The sequence below is a fragment of the Copidosoma floridanum genome, unplaced genomic scaffold, assembly GCF_036245765.1.
Source record: "Copidosoma floridanum isolate Cflo_tuat_1 unplaced genomic scaffold, Cflo_Japanese_pri ptg000021l, whole genome shotgun sequence".
Taxonomy (NCBI): Eukaryota; Metazoa; Arthropoda; class Insecta; order Hymenoptera; family Encyrtidae; genus Copidosoma; species Copidosoma floridanum.
Genome location: NW_028321898.1, coordinates 13,888,970 through 13,903,662, shown reverse-complemented (window position 1 = coordinate 13,903,662; position 14,693 = coordinate 13,888,970). Strand labels below are relative to the sequence as shown.

Here is a 14,693-nt window from a genome sequence, read left to right as displayed (position 1 = left end):
CTACATTTGTAGCTGTACGGTAACAGAGAAATGTACGGAGTTTGGGGAGAATTTTCTTTGGTCCTTTATGATGTGGGACTCTTAACCATCATTAACCGCACTACAATATAGCATGTTTACATAAAATCAAATTTTTCAGTATCAAATATTTAAAAATGTAACAATATTTTTAACTATTGAATAAACATATTCAAAACATATTTACAAAAATTGAAAAAAAATTTTGACGAATATTTCCTAATCTCCTATGTACGTTTTAAGGTAATATTTTGCTTTACTTTAATTAAAATTTTTTGTAATATTAAAAAAAAATACATTTTTCTACCCCCACGGCAAAAATATACAAACAGGATGTATTCTCTGCTTGTACTTGCTTAGATTACGTCGTTCATTATGCCTTAGATAGCTTTAACAGAAAAACATAACGCTAGTTGGTCTATCTCAAACGTAAGTTTCTTTTTTCAATGTGCACATGTGTATGCACGCGCGCGTTTTGCATGTGTGTAAATATAAGTATACATCATATCTTCCTGGCACTCTATAATATTTTTAAAAGTTTTATAAAAATTTTACTTAAAAAAATTTCTGCAAATTCTATCCATGTTACGTATCCTTTTTTTTCCTTTTTTTGTCTCAAAATTATTTCATGTGATCGTGTGACCATGAAATTCATACGAATACAGTGCTAAATGTATACTATAACATTAAAAATAAAGAACCATCAAACAATAATAATTTTGTATATCAAATTTATTAATTACAATAATATCAAGCAAAACCAGTTGTTTTATAAGATACTATTATTATAGAACATTACTTTACTTTTAGATAAAAAGTCTGATTTCAAAAGTTGATATTACATCGAATTTTACATATAAATCGTTCTGTAAAAACATACTTGAAAAATCCAAAATACAGTTAGTAAGTAGTTAATAGTGATGTAGTGTTTGTAATAAGAAAAAAAATTTCAATGAGTGTAAATTGCTGACAAAAATTAATAAGGTACGAAGTGTTTAGAAATAACAATTTCTTTGGTACTACTATGTTGGATTTTGACTGTAGTGGACTGTATTGCGGTTGGCGTGGCTGAGCTTTAAAAGCTCATTACAGTGATCTGGATAAGGTTTGTGCATAGATGCTCTTCGTGCACTCGAAAGCACACGAAGAAGCAGCAAAAATATGAAGGAAGACTGTGATGTAATAAAACTGTTGGAACTATTTATTTACAGACTATTTTACAGATTGGACAACGCGGTCTATATGTATATGCAAGGCGTCGAGTCTCGAGCCTCCTTACATATAGCAAGCGAGTACTGTGAGTTGCTTTAGCTGTACGCGCCGAAAGCAGACTGACTCATTAGGCTGCTTCGCAGAGCAGTGCGCGAACAGATATGTATTTGTTAGCATATATGTGTACTGCTACGCAGAGCAGTGGCTCGTGTAAAACTATAATGTTGGAAAATAATAGAAAGAGAAAGAGAACTTAAGAAAAGATAAAAATTGTCTGTAACATGGGTGAAAGTCTTTGTTTACATTTGCAGTGTGACTGCTCGCAGAGAAATAAAGATGTACAAGTCAAGGTGAATTTCTAAGAATAGGTTTAATGTATAAACGTGGACTAAATTCACTTCAATCCTGAACATACTACGTTTATAATGAGAAATATGTTGAGCGGTGAATCGTTGAGGCGATGTTAAAGAAATAATAACACATGGAGTATTAGTATTTCTTCGTTTAATACAGCCATATTTTGCTGATTATTTGTGTCAGCCTCAACAGACTAAAAGATATTCAAATATAATTTTATACGCACAACGATACGATTTACAAATTACAATACGCCACAATTACCTAAGGTATACGTGAGAGTTCGTGAGTGTTACAACTCACGTGTCACTGGTCGGACGATGAGCTAAGTTATACGATATAGTTACACGATAGCGGCGCCAAGATTCTTCTGATACGTTAAGGGAGTTCACTCGCTAAGAGAATTAATGATAAAATATTCATAATTTTTTGAACAGAGATTAATTAGTTTGTGAAAAAGTCACTTTATGGCTTATAAAGTGAGATATTGATAATTTTATTTTTGAACTATCAACATGCAGTCTTATGAGAATCAGTACTGTTCTAATACATAACCTGTAATATCTGGATAATCGACGTCAAGATTTGATTGGAAATTTTTTTTGAAAATACCTAAAAACTTGGTGATTACGTAGCTATAGTCTCATCTTCACTCATGGCTTACGGAATGAGCAATAAATTCGTGACTAAAATAATTCTCCTTTGACAGCTACCGTTAGTACGTCACGTTATATCTGTATATATAGTCGTGCAGGTAACAATACTGCTGATCTTATGCGTCAAAAAGGTAAGGTACGAGTGAACTCCCTTAATGAAAAAAACAACTTCTTTCGAAAATCAAGTCGCACGGGAGCGCGACGAGGTAGGTTTGAGAAAGCAGACAACGCCTCGGTGACCGTGCTATTTACTTCTGATTTGCATACTCGTACTTTCAAATACTCAAAAATAATTATTTTTGGCGGTATTCCTGATATATTTTGGTATAATTTAGTCTCTTTTATTCTACTCCACAACTTTACCAAAAAATATGGGTCAAAAAGTCGTTAGAACAACGAAAACGAGACATATGTATCTCGAAATGGTCAAAACAAGATTTTTTCAGGCTCAGTGTCCGAGAAATAGTCTTATCGTTAAGTTGGCTGCAAGCCAAATTTTTCCTGTGTATAAGGCTCTTTTACCGTCAAGCTTGAATCAGATGGCGCCAGGGCACGTCGCGGCTGTCATGGCCGTCTCACTCACACAACATTACTTTTCAGTATTGTATGTACATAGGAAATTAAAGTGTAGTGGTAAAGCGCAATATTTGAAATTTTGAAATGAATAAGGAAGACAAGAAAGAATATTATGGGAGCTTAAAAGTTTCAGAATTGAAAAAGCTTTTAAAAGGGAAAGGAGCAAGAGTCAGTGGAAGAAATGCAGAACTCGTGGACAGGTAAGTGTACATTTTAGGTTATATTTACAAGGCTATTTATGTATTTGTTTACTAATGATCCATGTATTTTTTTATTAGATTAACTTTCTATGATAAAAATAAGGATTTTGGGTATGAGCCAATGGAGCAAGATGACGTACTTCAAACTCCATTAGCTGTTAATTATAAAGATATAAATTCATCAAGCCTATATCCTGCTTTTACTGAGCATCATTTAACAGCATTTTTACATAAATTTGATAGATCCATTGAGAAAGCAAACAATCTGTACAACAATGGTTTTTTATTTTATGTAAGATATTCAGTACTAGGTAAAATTTATAATTTAAATTCTAGATAGCTGTTACTTATTTTTCATATAATCATTCATCATAAATAAAATAATTGCAAACTTAACTTGAAAATATTTATTCTAGATGCAACATATTATTATATAAAAGCTGCTTGTAAAGCTGAAATGAAGAAGCATATGCAACATGTTGTCGATGTAAGTTTAACTATGGATGGAGAAATACAAGGTTCTTCTTGTGAATGTCCTGTTGGTCATTCACAAGAAGCACATTGTAAGCATGTGTTAGTACTGCTCTTAGGCTTAAAAGATTTTGCGAGCAAGCAGAGTATAATACTTGAAGAGACGTGCACTCAAAAGTTACAAACTTTTCACCACCCAGGAAAAAAGTATACAGGATCTCCTATAAAAGCTGAAAGGTTTCGACGAAGAACTTTACCAGTGATTTGTTATAAACCAACTGAAGATTTTAAGATATGGTATAGGAATTATTTCAGAAATTTGGTAGTTTCCAGAGGAGTGAATTGCAATATGTCAATAAAACAGAGAGTGGAACCAGCTAACACATATGCTGTAGAATGGGATCACTCTTTTTATTCCAAAACATCTATCGTGAATCGCATCTTAAAATCACTGAATGTGCTTAATGTATCTCAAGAGATTATTGATAAAATAGAATTGGATACAAGAAAGCAAAGTAGCAGTAAAGCATGGGAATTTCAGCGGAGCGTTAGATTAACAGCCAGCTTGTTTCACTCGTGTTGCAACAAATACCAAAATTCAGAAGGTGCCAAATCATTAGTTCAGAAGATTATGAATCCTGTACCATTTTATTCAAAAGCTACAGAGCATGGAAAGATTTACGAGCAAGCTGCTGTAGACAAATTTGAAAAAATGCCCGATAACTCTTTAGAAATAAGTACATGTGGGTTGTTTGTTTCTTTGGAACGTCCTTACCTAGGTGCTAGTCCAGATAGATTATTATTTGATGAAGGAGTAATTGAAGTAAAGTGTCCTTACGTTAGTAGACATATGAAAATCAATGAAAAGACAGTTCCGTACCTTCAAAGAGACAGTAATAATAATTTGCAATTAAACATTCACCATCCGTATCATTATCAGGTTCAAGGACAGCTGTATGCTACTGGAAGGCAGTATTGTGATTTTATAGTCTACACGTTTGTCGATATTTGTATTATTCCGATAAAAAGGGATGAGATTTTTATCACTGAAATGATCTTAAAATTATATAACTTTTATGCTTATTACTTGAAACCAGCTCTTCTTGAAAAATATTTATACAAAAATTATGAAACTGCCTTTTTTCACAAAGAAATATTCATATTATTTTATTTTCTTCAGTTGAAAATTTATGTGATGGTTTTTAGTATTTAAAATACTGTGTTAAATATTTATTATGCGCAGGTAGTCACTACATATTAATAATGTACTTTAATCTAAGTTAAAAATTCATGTGATTGATTGTTTTTAGTACATATTTAAAATATGGTGTATAAATATTTTTTATGCGTAGGCAGTCAATACGTATTAGTAATATATTATACTACCAATAATAAGTAAATGACAAGTACAAATGTTAAATTGTTATATTGAATAATGCTTTATTGTATGTAATACACTTGTTACATTTGAGAAATGTATTTAAAAACAAATGTGTTCAATCTCTCAATAAATTGATCAGAAGTATACATTTTTATTTTTATTTACAATTTAAAAAAAAAACACTTAATACAAAATACATCACTTTTTAGGCTTAAACATATTTATGATATTTTCTTTAAAATTAGTCAACATTACACACACACCAACAATTTCAGATGACAAAGGAACATAATTATGATTTAATTTACTAGAAAGAATTGTAAAAGTTTTCAGAAGGCCAATGAATCTTTCCACGTGTACTCTATGCTTTGAAACTGTTTTATCTTTCATAATAGTTTTATGTGGTAACGAGCCAGACACTAATGGAGTAGGTGTAACAACTGTCACATCATATGGGGCAAATATATCTTGAACTATGAAACCTTTGTCAGCTATTACAGTATCTCCTGGTTGACACTTCTTATGTAAATTGCTTCTTTCAATAACTTGACGATCACTGGTTGATCCACCATAAGCTGGTGAAACGTATGTAATCAATCCACCTGGGCTACCACCTACAAGTACCTTGACAGTTGGTGCATTTTCATAATGACTAAACGTTGACTGTTTTTGGTCAGGATTGCTCGAGCCTTCTGTTTTAATCTCAGTTCCATCTACTATTACCCTTGCAGTTGGATAATTATTTTTGAATGTATCTGGCATATAAAAATCTATAAGTTCTCGAGTAGGCCATAAATCAATAAGAGACCACCTCTGTGACATAAAGATAATCCATGAAATAAATATGTTCCCCACAGCACATTCAGATATATTAAAGTGCTCTGCCAGTTCAATATCTTTTGGATACAGTCTTAATTTCCATAAAACAAGAAACAATTGATCGGGTATCTCCAAGTTTCCTATATTTTTTCTTACATATTTCAGTTCATGAACACCTGGTCCTAAGGAGTATAAAACTGTTAAAAACTTCTCATAATTGTCTAGTCCAGTAAAGTGAAGTAATGATTTGGGTTTATATTTAAAGTCTGTTATTGTGTATCGTGGGGCTAAATAAGTTTGTGATGACATTGATCGATATTCTTTTAAATTATTTTCAACACTATTTTGTTCAACGTCACTTGGCAAGTCAACTATTTTATCAATGTTCATCGTCTCAACGTAACTATAAACTTCTTCTTCGTATGAATCAATGTTATATTTAATATTTGAATCACTATCATCAATTAAAGTTAGATCAATGACTTGATCGACAATCACAACATCACTGGCATTAATGCAACTGCTTTCATATGCATCATACAATTCTAATTTTGAAGTGGGCGAACTTTGCTCATCAGCTGTATCTGATGAATATGCTTCTGCAGTAGATTCATTTGAACATAGGTCCTCATTAAAAGCTTCTGTAGCCTAGAATTAAGAAAAGATAAATTTATACACACAGTATTACTAGATTATATATTTATACACAGTAAATTATTCATATTTTTACATTAACAGGTTGTTTCGCTTGCACTTCAATGTTCGGTGGTAGTGTAGACGTATTTGATAATATTGATGAATTTCCTACTGGCTCTTTCAACTGACCATCAGAATTTTCTTCAATAACATTTGTAAAATGTATTGGAACACTTCCACGTTTTAACCTTTCATTTCGGAGTTTATAGCCACCTAGTTGAAATACAAGATTGAAATAAAAATATTTTACGTAACTTTTAATTAATCTGTTTACTATTTAATCCAATAATTTTAAACTTACTCCTGTAGGATTCTTTAATGGTATTTTTTGGATCAAAGTGGTCGAGGCATAAGCCATGACTTGGGAGCGGCAAAAATGTTGGTCTCCCAATTGCTTCGAACCACTTTTTTTTATCACACTATCAGAAGGAAATTTAAATTTCACTTTCTTATCGCAGGATATTACACTGCACTTCATTTTTCCTACTATCTTTAAACGTAAATGCAAACAAAAATTGTCTGCAAACAACAGCAATCATTTACAAAGGTTATGTCTTCTGCTTTGCTCATTACACAGATAGGCTCACGAACACAATACACAACTGTAAATTTGACGGTGTGTAAGTGCGACGGCCATGACAGCCGCGACGTGCCCTGGCGCCATCTGATTCAAGCTTGACGGTAAAAGAGCCTCATAGTTGGAATTGACGTGTTCTTAAAATTAAGCAGAGCTACCAACAGTATGATATTAGCTACAGGTACTTCGTAATTTCACAAATTCACAGTAGATGATAGCATGCAGTGTTGGGAGTTCTCAGTGGCTAAGATGGTAGAGCGCTTGCTTCCTGCCTGGAGAGCTCGGGTTCGAGACTCCGTTCCCTCACTTCTTCCCGGGTAACTAGGTGGTATTTTTAATATGAACTAATCATTAGGATATTATATACATAGGCTACTGGTATATAGCATTTCACCGTGGCATGCAGATATGCAGTTTATAGGAAGACGCAACGATGCCTCAGAAGAGGGAGGTGGTGGATATGACTCTCTCACAGTAAAATCATTCCCTAAATGATCAATAATACAAATAATGAGATATATGTGGCTAATCAAGGTCAAATGTATATGTGCTCACTTATAAGCATGTAAAATGTACCCAGCCATTCAAACAACGACTGACAAGATGAAGTGTTGTTAAGATAGGACATCTACCGTGGAAAAATTTTGCAAACGAATAAAAATGTAAAACCAAGAATACTTCAATATCCCATTTATCCTAACCCTGAATTTCGTGTGCCTTAGATGCGAGATCATTAATTTCAGTATCTAAATTAAAATTTGAAATAAATCAAATACTTACAAGTAATAAATTTTGTTATTTTTTTAGTATACTTTTTTTGGCAATTTAAAATGAATCGTGTAACACAGCTGTAACAGTATCAACATAATCTGATCGATTAGATTGGAAACTAATAATTTTCCAGAGTGACCTAAATAACAAGCTGTAAACCTAAGCCTTATTTGATTTAGCGATTTGGATAGTAAATAATTATACATTAATAATCAATTTTTTAAGTACTAGTAAAGTAGGAAATGATTTAATAAAAACAATTATTTTAGTAACTTAGATACCACTTTTACGATTTTTGTACGTATTTTCGTGATAAATAGTTGTTTACTGTGAGAAAACCTCAGGTATTAAATAACTGTAATTCAGAATATTTGGATTTTATCATTATATAAAAAAAATAATGATTAAAAGTTGTTGAATGAATAACAAATTTAGGATTTTTTAAGTTTATAATTACTAAGTATTTTATCTAAAAAATTTGTTGGACGAAGTAATTAAATTTATGTCGGAAGCTTCAAGAAAAATTGCTAAGAATGATATGATAAAGTAGTTTAATAAAAAAAAAAAAAAAAAGAAAAGAGCATCTTAGATAAAAATCCCGAAACTCTATTTTTTAAGACAATTTATTTTATTTGGTGAATTGAGAAACTGTTTCTAAAAATGAACTGCATTCAAATATACTTGAAAGATCTTTAAATAAATAAATTTTCGTAGAAATTAAGTGGGACTGTTGTTGATCACCGTAGCTATGTTTTACAGACTTCGTTTCTATCTAGTACTTTCTAATATGAGCAACATTTAATATCATTAGGTTTTTTAAATTAAATATTTAAAAATGGTATTTTCCTGAAAAGTTATGATATCCCCTTAAAAATAGTTTTTTACAAACCTTAAATGTTAGGTAAGTTTGATTTATTGAGTTCATATTTTGTAAGGAATTTCTGAACCCTTATACACACTGGCAATGAATAGTATTCTTCCTAATGAATCTGTAGCCTTAACAAGTTCTGAAATCAAGATATAAAAACGGTCAAGTTTTTTTTTTTTTTTGCGCAGCATACATTTTGTATGACATTCGTAGTATAATACTGTTTAGTACTCGTACTTTAACAAAATCAAACTAAGTAATATTGACTTTAATATAAATAAGTTGTTAAAAATAGATACCTTGTATTTTCATGTAGTTAATAGAACTGCGATTTTTTACCGTATAATACACATTTACTAAATTCCTAAACTTATAGTTCAACACTCTTCCTATTACTAGACTTATTGAAAGTTAGTTTATAGTTTACCTAAAACATTTATTGTGAGAACTGTTCCACAAACTTATGTTAATAAGTATTATTAAGTAACAAACCATTTGATTTTTAATTTAAACTCGAAACAGACGATGTTCTATATCTCTACAATAATGTCCGTTGTCCACATTAGGACCTTTCTACCTTCGAAACTTTGCTGCTAGGCCTTTTTGAATTATGACAGGCATAGTATACCCAAGTGAAATCAATATTTGATCATCACGCAAAACTTGAGGAATATTATAATAAGATCATATTAAATTTACTGCCTCAAGTGACTGCATCATTGGTCTGACGATCTAAGACAGTTCATATTCTTATAACGATAACGTAATGTTAGGAAAAGGTCCAAGCGAAAACTCTACACGCCCATGTTAACCGATACGATCCAATAGGTGTAAATCCTATCTTTAAAAAACGATGGGTCACGTAATGAAGCCTGTTTATTCGTCGTGTGATTGGCTGAGACTGATCAAGCGTAGGTAGATTTGAAAATGAGATTTTGAAAAATCAGTGAAAAGTCATTTTAATTTGTAAGTTGATAAATATTACAATATTACGTATGACAACAAAGATATAATTATTGTATTTTTCTTTAAAAATACAGAAAATAAATGTTTGATTAAATTTTGGGGGTTGTCGTGCGGAGCGCGCACGGGCCGCAGCCCCCTAGTATACAAAAAGTTTGGTGTGTAGAGTTGTCGCGCGTAGACTTGGACCTTTTCCCTCAATTTTAATCCAAAAATGTACTGGGATATGGGAAATGGGACATCAAAATCATAGAAACCTAAAGTGAATGACAGAGCGAAATCGAATGAGAGTTTAAGGAAATGGCTGAAAGCATGGGAAGTGATCACGTTAGGAAAGAGTTTGAAAAAAACATAGAAATACATGCACATGCTTGCATGCATGCATACTTGACACACACGCACACACGCACATACGTGCGCACATACATATATTTCAAGAAAGAGACATAAAGAGAACATAAAATAGAATAAAATATTTTTTTAACCATAAGCTCAAGGCCCATGCAAGTACAGCCACATACACATAAGTGTTATAGTATCAATCATTGAGAGAGCGAGAGAGACAGAAAGGTGGAAGAAGGTAGTGAGAGAGAGAGAGAGGGAAGATAAAGGGATCGTAATATCCTGGCGGAACCTACAAGCTCTATCATGTGTGCTTAATCACTTTCCAGTCGACTCGGCAGTTTGCAACCCTATTATCGGTGCTTCACCAGCCGGAAAATTACTCTTTTATTCCAAAACAAGGTACGCTGTATCGCGACCAACCAACTCCCCTCCAACTTCACCCCGTCTCTCATTCTCTTGTTTCCAGACCTCTGCTCCGGCTGTACCAAGACATAATACCGGTACTGCCGCTTCGATTCCTTCTAAACTACTCGAAATCCCGCCGTGTGGCTGTTTCCTTTATTTTTTTTTTTTTACTAGAAAGTATGTAGCTATATGCGCGAAAACGACGACAACGACTACAATGACTATAGAAAAGCAGGCAGGCAGACGGATCGCGCGTAGTCAAGGAGCGATTGACGAGGAATAAGTAAGACGGCAAAATGCGCAGCATCAAGAAAGGGCTAATCGAGCGAGTGGGTGCGCCTTGAAAATCGAATTGCCAGTCTGCCTCCTGTTCGCTCTCTTTCTGCTCTGCATGGTCTATTTATGCCAAAATACAATACGCTCTCCCCTTTTACTTTTTTTCGTTTCTTTTTTTATTTGCCCCTTATTATCCCACCAAATGTGATCAATACACTTACTTTTGACAATAAGTTTATGCGTACCTATAAACTTTTCCACTTTCATAATAATAGGCTAATTTCTCATTAGAATATTTTTCAGTAAACAACAATAATTAACACAACGTGGAAGAAGGCAGTTAAAAATAATCTTTCTTATTCATTTTTATAAGCCGTATTTTTTTCTGTACTTAAGTTACACTATGTTAACAACAGTTACAAAACGGTACTTTATGATGATCTTATTGTTGATAGAATAATCATTTTCCGTAATAACTCTAAGAAAGTCATTCTTTATAGAGGCATGTGGATAACCGAATGTTTGTGAGACCTGAATGAATTCTTTATAAAAAAATATGTAAATAATAGTATTGTTAATAATTCCTGAATTCTCATTTACTTTCAAAGTTGTACTGAATTTTGTGATGATTCTGCTAAAACTACGTGTCAAAATAACAAGTTTTCAGAAGCAGTATTCTCGAATACGAAGTGGTTACCATATTATTTCTTTGTTGCAAATAAACTGAGCATTTCTTATTTTCATGTAATATACATACTCCAAAGATTTTTATCATTTGAATAAAAGGTGCCCAAGCCATTTTACGAAGTGTTTTGGGCATTAGAAAAAGAGCTGAAATGAGTGTGTACTTAATCTACACTTACAAAAATAGCTATTTAAGTCTTGACGAAGTAAATAAGGTATTATCATAACCATTAGTAAATTTTGATGAAATTTATCATGGAGTCTTTTGCATTTAAATTTTAAGATTGCAAGTTGTTGTTGATAGTTTTTTGGCATAGAAACAAATTTCAACCACACTGCTAGAGCTTCTCTATTGTTCAAACTTTTTTATGTATTGCCTGTATGAAAATAATATACGTACAATAAAACATTGCATTTTTTAGGCTACAATGCGTACGTTAAAGTATTTTTATATGATGCAATTCAAAGAATTTGCTATTTTAACTAAACCTTAAACCTTCATTTTTTCTCACATAAGAAGCATCTTACGAATTTGACTTTCAAGATCTCGATGACTCTTTTTATTCCAAAGAAATTCATTTTTCCCACACTCATATTCCAATGTAGAATTTCAAAAAACTAGAATGACTAATATTTAACGTACTATCGAGAAATAAATTTACAACTACACTTATCACAGGCAAACTATACGGATGCGTATTTATTCGTTGCCACGATAAAAAAATAATAGGGGGCAGCAATATAAGGAAGGAGTAGCATGAGTCTGAATGTATTTCACCATAGTTTTGGTTAACCGTGGTGATCCTAATCATGGTGATCATGGTGATCATAGCGTGATCCTAACAACCATATCACAAGCCTACATTACTTTTGATCAGTGAAGAGTAAATTATTAGATTTCTGTTTTTAATAGTGGTCATACATATATACTTAGAGCAATGAGTGTTTTTTTCTGGTAATAAGTTTAACATTATTAGTCAAATAGCGGTGGATATTTGTGTACGTAAGTTATTTTGTATTTTTGGGGTGATTTTTCTTTTGCAAAGGAGTACGCTGGGTAATGTTGTGACAAATCTTCAGCGTACGATTATGACAGGGTAGGCATATGGTAGTGGTACTTTCAGTTATTTTTATATAATTTTTTGAATTATTTTTTAAGTATTTTGACACAATTATAACAACGTTTGTATGAAAATTAATGGGAATTTAGTTAACTTTTTTGACCGAGCGACTGTTACATTAAGATATATAATTACAAGTCCAATCCTACACCTTATTAGTTGCAAGCGATTTAATGGTTACAGATTTTATATCATATGTTACATTGATATTACATTATTTAAAAAAAATATTACATTGCGTTGTGTAAGATATTACATGCAATAAAGGTGATTTCAGACCGTATAGGAGTATTTTTTAAACCCGTCACAACCATTCCCAGGTACTGGCACAACCTTCCCTCGTCATAATTTTGGTGCACATATGTGTCTGAACAGAAATCTATTAAGTATACCTCTTTTGTTCATGAGGATCTCTATAGGTATCTTACAGCAAACCTACTAAGGCAAAGTAGCTTAAGTTACTAATAGCTGTAACTTTGCCTCAGTAGATCCTCCATAGGCTATTTAGGTATCCTGAAGAGGGCATCTCGATCACATTAATAAGATTTCTGTTTGGATGGAGGAATACTTAATCTATACTATCTAGAAATTTTCATCCAACTACGTGGTATACTTTCCAAGCTATGGGTTTTAAAGGAAAAAGTGGCACAACTATATCCAGTCTCCTCCTACTTGTCTCCTAACTAGAGGGAGTTTTAAGGGATGTGGTTCAATTTCTACCAATAATTTTTGTAATATTTCTCTTGACTCAAGTGGATAAAAAGTACTTAGAGTGCCATTTTATCAAACATTGGTCTTATGTACGATTAAAATGGTAGTTTTTGGTCAGATAAGTACCATCGTCTCTGGGGCTATTTTGCGGCCCAAGGGACCTGCAAAGCGGGGTAGCTATGAAGTGACGGCGCTTATGTGGTGACTCCTACTTTTACTACCGAGGGCACACCAGTTTCTCAAAAACGCTCGAGGTAGGAGAATTGTATTTTTTAATACACACTGGAAACCACACCATGAAATGTATACATGTCTCTGTAAAAAATAATAATAGTTCTCATACCATGGACGCAAAGTAAAAAAACTGCTCTCAAAGGGTATTTCTATACGTTTATTTTTATCTTCAAGAGCGCCAAATCGTATTGTATGACCGTGGGTACACTTTTCGACCGATCATTATTTTCTACTCTTGGACGCAAAGTGTTTAAAGAACGTAAAGTGCAGCCTTAGGGTACAAAGTGCGCCCATAGGGCTTTTCGCTCATAGTAAGACAATATATTTTCAATTTTCATTAAAAAATAATTAAATTTTCGCAAAAATCATACAGCTGTTTGAGTTAATATTAAAATATACTCTTGAACTAAAAAGAGACTATCATACAATTCATGTAAAAATTAAAAAAAAAATTCCTTATCGAAATAGGAACAAGTTTTCTCATCCAAGAATTAAACTTGATTTTACATAAATTCAAAGTTGTTGAAAATCGACGTCGTTAACGGTTAGAAATAATACTTTGTATACTGTAGGTAAGTTTGAGTGTGGTAAGCTGACGTAAATGATCGTGAAATAGCTGTCCGAAGATCCGATAAAAAAAACTCAATGAAAATTTTTGAAAGCGTTTATTCTATTCTTTTTAGTACGATCGTTTTTACGAAAAATTATTAAGTAATATATATCTCGACCTTACAACTTACAACAATGAGCAAAACTTTATTATATTCGTTTATGAAAATGTTAATGTATTTCAGAAAGCTAGATTGTGATAAAAAAAAACAACAGATTATTAATTTAAAATCTGATTGTAATTTTTTATTAAAAAAAAAATTATTAGCCTTTCAATGTTTGCTCAATATTTTTAATTTTTATGATTGTATATAAATAAACAAAGTTATTCTAATTTTTAAAAATTAAGAAATTCTTGATTTTACCATCTGCTACATAGTTGTTAAAAAATAATTAAGGGACACTCAATGCGGTAGACAAGAAAATTGTAAAAAAAATCGTTATTCCACACAAAAACATACTTTTTTTTCAAATATTTTGGACTGTTTAAGGACGGTACATCTTATATCAGTGCTTTTTACAATTTTCAGAAAGACGGTCTTCTGACGACAGTAGTTAGGTTACACACGAGTATGTTATTATTTTTTATCATTTATTTATGAGTACTTTCGTATACATTCAAATATCCTTCAACTCTTAATGTTTGAAAAAATATTGGTAAAAGCAATTAAAAAAAAAAAAAAGAGAGAGAACATGAACTGGGATAAGAGTCACCCTGTATCCATTTATGAAAATACAGAAAA

The 14,693-nt window shown here is 32.2% G+C and overlaps 2 protein-coding genes across 4 annotated transcripts in view; both read right to left on the bottom strand.

Annotated features, from left to right (window-relative positions):
- LOC106638546 (protein pangolin, isoforms A/H/I/S) overlaps window positions 1–14,693 on the bottom strand; it is a 288,519-nt gene that overhangs the window by 73,676 nt on the left and 200,150 nt on the right. The gene's annotated exons all lie outside the window — the stretch shown is intronic.
- Window positions 5,070–6,744, bottom strand: LOC111643309 (uncharacterized). Its single transcript, XM_023390900.2, has 4 exons — window positions 6,688–6,744; window positions 6,575–6,599; window positions 6,421–6,527; window positions 5,070–6,338 (listed from the first exon to the last, which is right to left on the bottom strand). Exons 1-4 carry the CDS (start codon window positions 6,742–6,744, stop codon window positions 5,070–5,072), a joined length of 1,458 nt encoding a protein of 485 aa, XP_023246668.2.

Coding starts and splice junctions, on each gene's coding strand:
- LOC111643309 (XM_023390900.2), bottom strand. CDS start 6,744: ATGGCTTATGCCTCGACCACTTTGATCCAAAAAATACCATTAAAGAAT. Junction 6,528..6,574: donor TATAAACTCCGAAATGAAAG/GTTAAAACGTGG, acceptor ATGTTATTGAAG/AAAATTCTGATGGTCAGTTG. Junction 6,339..6,420: donor AAGCGAAACAACCTGTTAAT/GTAAAAATATGA, acceptor TCTTAATTCTAG/GCTACAGAAGCTTTTAATGA.